At 40.9% G+C, this 7,557-nt stretch overlaps 1 protein-coding gene across 1 annotated transcript in view; it reads left to right on the top strand.

Annotated features, from left to right (window-relative positions):
• Positions 1-366: 366 nt before the first annotated feature.
• Positions 367-7,557, top strand: part of ELP2 (elongator acetyltransferase complex subunit 2) — a 44,620-nt gene continuing 37,429 nt past the window's right edge. The window contains exons 1-5 of the mRNA XM_063326325.1: positions 367-537; positions 642-720; positions 1,976-2,061; positions 3,268-3,418; positions 4,649-4,726. Coding sequence (XP_063182395.1) covers positions 406-537; positions 642-720; positions 1,976-2,061; positions 3,268-3,418; positions 4,649-4,726 — 526 coding nt within the window. The 5' untranslated portion in view covers positions 367-405. The remainder of the gene's footprint in view (positions 538-641; positions 721-1,975; positions 2,062-3,267; positions 3,419-4,648; positions 4,727-7,557) is intronic.

The following is a 7,557-nucleotide window of genomic DNA, read 5'->3' as shown; positions in this document are numbered from 1 at the left end:
GCAGAGGGGCAGAATCCCCTCCCTCCCCCTGCTGGCCGCGCTTCTTCTGATGCAGCCCCATGATTTCTGCGACAGTTATTCCAGGACGTCGTAATAAACTGTTGCATTAAACACAGCCTGAACTCAGCGATTTTAAGAACGATTCTTTACCAGAGGGAGGCTTTGCAGGTCACAGAAACCGATCAGAAATGGTTAATAACACCAACATTATCGCTGGCAACGACCGCCGGCACCGACCGCCGGCACCGAGCGGCGCCAGGCACCGCCCCCTCCCCCTGCCCCGCCAACGGCCGCGGGCCAGCCCCGCCCCTCGCGCCACAGTCCCCGCCCCGCCCCGGGCCGCCGCGCGCGGGGGTCGTTGCTACGGGAGCCGCGCGAGGTCGAGCACGCGGCGGGGCGGGGAAGATGGCGGCGCCCGTGGCAGTCTGTCATGTCGCCTGCTGCGCCAACCGGGCGGGCGGCGGGGCTGTGTCCTGGGGGCGGGGGGGGCTCCTCGCCTTCGGCAGCTGCCGCGACGTCGTCCTCTACGAGCCGGCGGTGAGCTGAGGGCGCTGCGGGCCGGGGCCGGGGCCGGGGCCGGGGCCGGGGCCGGGGCCGGCAGCGCGGCCTCACGCTTGGTGCTTTCTCTCCCGTTCTCGCAGGCCAGGCGGACGGCCGCCGCTCTCCGCGGCCACGCCGGCAGGGTGAATTGTGTGCGCTGGGTCCGCCGGCGGGACGGCGGTGAGTAGCGCGGCCTTTCTCCCCATCTCCCTGTCCCCTCGGCGGGGGGCCGGGGCCGCTTCTCCCCGGTGCAGCGGGCGCTGCTGCTCTGCTCCTCGCTGAGGAGGTGAGGCGGGGGGGTGGGTGGTGGGGAGGTGGTCAGCAGAGGGGCTGCGGTCTAAACTACGAAGGGCTGGAGGAAATACGGAGCTGCAGCACATCCTCTCGCCTTTAAGCCCAGCAGCTTCTCAGTAGGGACTTTACCGGGTGGTTCTGCGGGAATCTGACCCGCCAAACTCAGGTGAGCGGTCCGGTAAGCGAGGGGATCCCGTCGGGCTGTCTTCTCCCGGCCCCGCAGCCAGGCCAGCCGTGGAGGCTGTTTTGCCTGGGGCTGCGCTGGCTCTGACAGGTCGGCAGATGCGCTGCTTGTGCTGCCGCTGGGCTCTTCAGTAAGGAGTTGGACTTGTGCGTGTTCTGACTTTGTAAACCGATTTGTAGTGCTCTTAAGAAATCTCATACTATAAAACCATAAGTTGCATAGAGGTAATATCCACGAAAAAAATAATCCTTTAAGATAAAAATGATCAAGGCGTTTATGAGGCTTTTGCTTGGGAGTAATTCCAGGCTTTAAACTTGCTTAGTGTAGACTTTTCAAAGGCATGTATTCTTGCCCTTGGGCATTTCTCGAAACTTTCTGGAAAGAGAAGTGGGGCTGTTGATTAGGCTGTTAATGTACCAGTAATCTACCAGTTGCTTTCTTTGTGGGGAATTACCAAGACGAAAATATTTCTCTTTGATAGTGATATAAACTGCCATCCTTTCAACTGGTTGCACTAAAACATTTTCTTCTGAAAACGGATTAAAAGAAATTGTTTTCAGGGAACTTGGTAATTAAATTTTTATGTGAAGCTTTGAATTCTGTTGGGTTAGATTTCTCTTGCTTTATTTTCCTATCCTCCAAAAAGACCAAACAAAAAAAGAAAATATTAAACTACAGTATTGGATTTGAGAATCTCTTTGGAAAGATATATTCATTACATTCATGTAGAACTCTAAATATTCTGTGACTTTTCTCTTTCTGTTGTCTTAAAGAATACATTTGCTTTTAAGCTATCTTGCACAGGTGCAACTCATATTTGCCATACATTATTTTGATGGATACTTTGCTTACTGTTGATACGTGATATTTTGTGAGTAGTAACCAATGTAATCGCTTATGTTGTTGACTGCTGTTATAAAGTAAGTGTTCAAAGAACTTACCAAAATGTATTTTTAGCTTCTGAAACAGGGTTAATTTCTGGTGGATCTGATAAACAACTCATTCTTTGGGAATGGTATGGAACAGTAACATGGAATAATCAGGTAAGCAGGAATAACCTCTTCTTAAAGCTTCTCTCCCCTCCAGTTTCTCGCATACCACAAATTATCTGTTTTGTCTGTATTTCTTATCTGTACCTTTTTGTTTTACCTTGACTAACAAACCCCGTGTATATCTCCTTCAAATTGTTGGTATTCTGTCATGCTGTGTTTTACTTTAAATGTTGTTTCTTCTTTTCTGTAGTTTACCTTTTTCAAATCAGTCTTCATTTAGAAATTAGCTAACCAGTCATCAGGTGGATTTGTCTAGCGATGTCTGAAAGATGCTGTTTGTATGTTCTTGAGTCATTAGCTTTCTGTTGACTTTTCTTTAAGCTGCCTTAAAATCTTCGAACTATGAGGTTCATTTTTAGTTGATGTTTCCTGTACGCTTCTTCCTCATTTCTTTATATCCATTTGTAATGATTTCCAGTCAATCTGTGTAACAGTGTAGTGTTTGTATATAGGTAGTCTTATCAGAATGATACACAGGTTGGGGTAGTTTGTGTATATACCATGTTATATTTTTAGAAAGAGATGTCAGGTACGTTTATCACAAAATTTGGATAAATGCTAGACAACTTCTGGTTCACAGAATTAAAAGCTTCTCATTTTGCTCTTTGTGACAAACAGATTACAAAGTGAATCACCTGTATTAATTCATTAATAAAGTAGGTACTTAAGTCCAAATTTAGAGATTTTGTTTTTCATGTCAGTATTTTGAAGGAGTAGAAAGCTGTTTTGATTTGTGAGAACATACTGAACATTGCTGCTAGGTCTGCTGTAGCTGCTACTTCATTGTGTTCTCTGCTCTGTCTCCTTCGCCACTAAGCTTCTCCAAACTTTTATGAGATGTTACTTAGGGTAAGGGGCAAGAGAAGGAGAAAAAGGAAGGAAAATTGCTCTTCTTAACTTATATACTATTTCCAGCTTTCCTCTAGGAATGGCGAGGTTTGTATAGTGTACACAGGAACATTTAATTCTGTTCAGCTTTGAACAAAGTCTTATCAAGTTAATAGTCATTATTGCTGTATCCCTTCTCTGTGTTTCCGTGGAATATGCTACAGCTAAAGCTGTAGCTTGGCAGGTGCTCTGCTGTCGCAGGTATACGACTCATTTTCAATATTATTTTATTTTTTAAAATGGCTTTAAAAATTCTCTCACCTGAGTTACTGGAATTTAAAACTTTGCAAAACTTTCTGTTGTGTTCAGCTTGTGAAAAGCATTCCTCTCAAAGGCCATACTGAAGCTGTTTGTGCTGTGGATGCTGTCTACCAGTCAGATGAACCTGATTTAAATCTGCTGATAGCTTCTGCAGCTTCTGACTCTACTGTGAGAATCTGGTCTCGGCATGGTTCAGAAGGTAACTTTTTTTAACATTAGGGACAACATACTGGCTTAATAAAATGATGAGTGCTTATCCATTGAAGTACTTGGCTAAATGACAAGTACTCTTTTAATGCATCTTTTAATGCAACTCCATTTATTTCTCTTCAAACTTCGGTACATCAAACCACTGTATTGCTCTTTGAAAGCTGAGGGTTATACTAGTTTAACGGCTTTGGGTCAGATTTGTTCCTGCAGAATGATTTATCTTTGTTTTTCATCAGTGATGTGCTGTCTGAATGTTTCGTTTTAACATGTAGTCAGAATCTGGTAATCTGAACCATCATTTTGCCCTGTAACGTGAGGGCAGACAAATTACTTAAAGAAATTGCTAATGCTGGCATTAGAAAGATGAGGTTAAAGTAGTCACTTGTTTGTTACTATTGATTTGAGTTCAATGAAGTTTGGGGTAATAGGATCTTGACCTTCTGGTGAACTAGGCCCTTGCATGGACACATGGGAGAATAGCTTGTTGAAATACATAAGAAATAAGTAGGGTGGATAATATAGATTTAAAGTGTTATTTGCTAGTTGAGTTGTACTGACTGCATCTCTCAAGCTACTTTCTTCCTTATCTGGTGCACTTGAAGATTTCACATTGCCCTGCCTACGTGAGAGAAGTAGGTGGAAATTGCCAAACTTGAGTCCCATGTTCTGGAAGGTATTTCTCATGCTCCCAAAGAACACTATGAAGTCCTGTCCTTTCCTTTTTTTCTTGCTGTTGTGGGTTCTAGTGATGGAAGGACCAGTTCTCCTTCTGTAGAGAGGTTTTTCTGCTCTCCTGTTGGTTATTCTGATCTTGATGGCTTACTAGTTTAACTGCTTCTAGGATCTCAGGGGTCTTTGCAGGTTTTTGCTCTTCTGGCAAATGGATTCAGTTTTAGCTTCCTGTGTAATGAATGCTGTTGCCACAGGATATAATTTGCAATATTTACTGCTTCTAATGTGTTACCACAGTGAAGCTGTACGAGTTTAATACTCGGTGGAGAATGGTGACTCATCTTCTAACTCAGCTAACTCTGGATGAATTTCTGTGGCCCCACAGAACATAATGTCGTTCAGGCTTCTGAAAAAAAGTAAAAGTTTTTCATCTCCTTAAAATAAAATTGAACAGGAAATTTTAAGTACATAATGTAGTAGGAAATGACAGTGTAACCGTAATACTTAATGATGAATGAGATCAACACTATCTTTTCTTCTTTTCCAGCTAAATGCATTGAAATTCTGCAGTTTGGAAATGGATTTGTTATGGATGTCTGCTTATCCTTCTTGCCTGGCAGCAATGGTAAGTACAGCTGCACATCTTGAGTATCAATGCAGGAAATGTCAAATCTGAGAAATCCCCCAAATAGGTTTTCATTTAACCGACTCCAGAACCTTGTGCCATACTTCTTGTTTTCTACAGAATCATCCTAAGCTGCTGCTTGTATCTAAAGATTTTCACTGAACTATTCTTAGCAATTAGAAAAATACTGGCTGATTACAGTGTCTTCAAAATGATGCTCAAATGGAGTTCTTTAGTTGAACTCCTGAGACAGAGAGCTTAAAAAGGGAGTACCAGGGCTGTAAGTGAACAGGAGTGGATGATGCTGTTAGTTTCACCCAGTCCTTGTGGTGCTACTGTGTATGTTTGTTCTTGTTTGGATTGAAGGGCAAGATGCAGAAAAAGAAACTGCAGGCCTGCATCGAAAATTGCAGGTTAATGAGCAGTGTTTACACCTGTTCAGTTTTAAATGTGAAAAAAAATGAGATGCTGAACAAGTTTAACCTGACTGTTCAGTATCATTTGTAGTTTTCTATTAACATAAATGTTCAGATTTTGTAGCCTGCCACAGACACATTCTTCTGTTGCAAACCTGTAGAAGCTGCTTTTTTTTTTTTTTTTTTTTTTTTTAACGAAAGGTATCCTCAAGCTAGATACTTAAACACAAACCTAATTTAATATATGTATCATTAGAGCCTATCACCTGGATGGAGGAGTGTCAGGGTCTGAAGAGGAAAAGTACTAAAGTTTCTTACCGTATCTAGAGTTTTCAGCTATTTGCTGCATATGTTCCGTGCTGCTGTGTTGTTTGGTTGTATGCCTCCAGAGCAGTTATACAGAAGCTTATTTTATTCTTTGGCTAGTGATAATTCTGGGAAGTATGAAAGCTCTATCAAGATGCGTTGTCCCATTTGGAAATGCTAATGTCTGTTTCCAGAGTGTGTCTGATATCAAAAGCAGCATCTGCACCACTGAAGAACTTTAAACCTCTCTCTCTCTATTTTTCCTGTAAATATATTAACAGGTGGTTGTTGAGATGAAGTTAAAAGGCTTGAGGGTAAATTAAAATCATTACCTCCAGTATCAATTTTTGTTAGAAGTGAAATGTCTGTGGTGCCAGTTTCATGAGTATGAAATTCATATTGCAAAGCAATAGATTATTTCTTCATTTATGATACTGTACAGGTAAGAAATTCTCACTGTAACACTCTAAAGTAGTCCATCTGTTTAATGTTGAAATCATCGTATATAAGAGAAGTGACCATTCATTTTGGAAAAACCTTAAATGAAAATTATCATATTAATTCTTAAAATGAAATGCTTCTGAAACCAAAATTGCACAGAGTGCTTGAAGCTTCTTTAAATGATGGGATAGCAAGCATTTTGTTTTGTTGTGAAAAGCTCCCAGAGTCCCCAAAACCCAGTGTTGCTTAGAGTTGTGTTCAGAGCAGGACAGTCCTTTATTATGGCCTCTTCCCATCCCAGTTCAAGTCAATTATCCAAAACAGCACAGTGCTCATAACTTTAAAAAGAGTACTTTAGTTTTCTGAAGAACTGCAAGTATTTTCAAATGAGAAATTATTTCTGTAGGTTTATTATGGAAATTTTAAAAAAGATCCTGTACATTTATGTTTATAATGTCAGTTCCAATATGAATGATCTCTACAGATAAAACTGTCAAGAAGCAGTTTAGATTTTGAACCATAAATGTGTGGTTAGAAATGTTTCCCCTAGAAATCTATCAAGGGGCTTTTAATACAGCATAGCTGTGTTCTGTGTTTTCTCCCTAAATCTGACATAGTAGTCCATACAACTGAACTGTTCTTGTTCAGAAGAGTATGTTAACTCTGAAATCTAAATAAAGTAGCTTAAAATATATTATTAAAAATCTCACTGCTGATAATTTTGTCAGAAACATTAATCTGTAATGGCAATTTGGAATTTTAATGAGCTTCAGGGAAAATGATCTATGATAACTTTAGAAGTTGCTCTGAAATATTTATGAAGGCTATGTTGGCAGCTGTATTAAGATTTAAAAAAGCTTTTCTCTTGAGGACAGTCTGCAGTTCTGAATTCAGGAATTAAATACAGAATTACTTTTCTGAAACTCGTAAACTACTCTCCTGAACTAGAAGCATTTACAGTAACCTCTAATTTCACCAAGCAAAGAAATTTAAAGCTCACATCGAAAACTGATTAATACGTAACGGATGCTTTAACTTTCAGAAGACATTGAAGTTCATGATGCCTAGTATTTTAACTGACTGTCCTTAAAAAGAAATGATTAAAAAAAAAAAAAAAGCTAAGAACCATTTTGGTGAAGAAGTCAAGTGGGGAAAGCCAGTAGACTGCTAATAAAAATAATTTGCTGCTGGAGTATAGCTTCAGCACTTTACTGGCAGCCTGTTAGTTAAGGAGTTTCTTTACAGTTGTTCTTGGAGTCTTGAAGAAGAGCTACTGTTTTGTTTGGTTGGTTGTTTTTTGCCTTGCAGTGTCTGCAGAAACTCTGCTTCTAAAACTCTGGGAACAGGATTTACTATTTTACAGATCTCGATCCGCTCTTTTGTCATATACTGTGATTTTTCCTACCACCTGGATAATTGTGGTGCTGTAGCTTGGCCTCTGACAAATAAGAATTGTCTCCTCAGAAGTGAATTGCACCACGTGAAAAAAAGAGAGAGTGAACTTGAAAAAGCTTTGCCAATCACATCGTCCCCATTGCAATTGGACCACAGTTTCCAACACAATTTTTCTATTTCCTTTGCAGGACTTTATCTCAATCAGATCCAAATTCTAATATTCTTGCACATTTATGTGAAAAGCTATATCTTAGTCTGGTTTTGCCGATTATA

Source organism: Chroicocephalus ridibundus, chromosome 2 (assembly GCF_963924245.1).
Source record: "Chroicocephalus ridibundus chromosome 2, bChrRid1.1, whole genome shotgun sequence".
NCBI lineage: Eukaryota > Metazoa > Chordata > Aves > Charadriiformes > Laridae > Chroicocephalus > Chroicocephalus ridibundus.
This window is presented reverse-complemented; position numbering and strand designations above follow the sequence as displayed.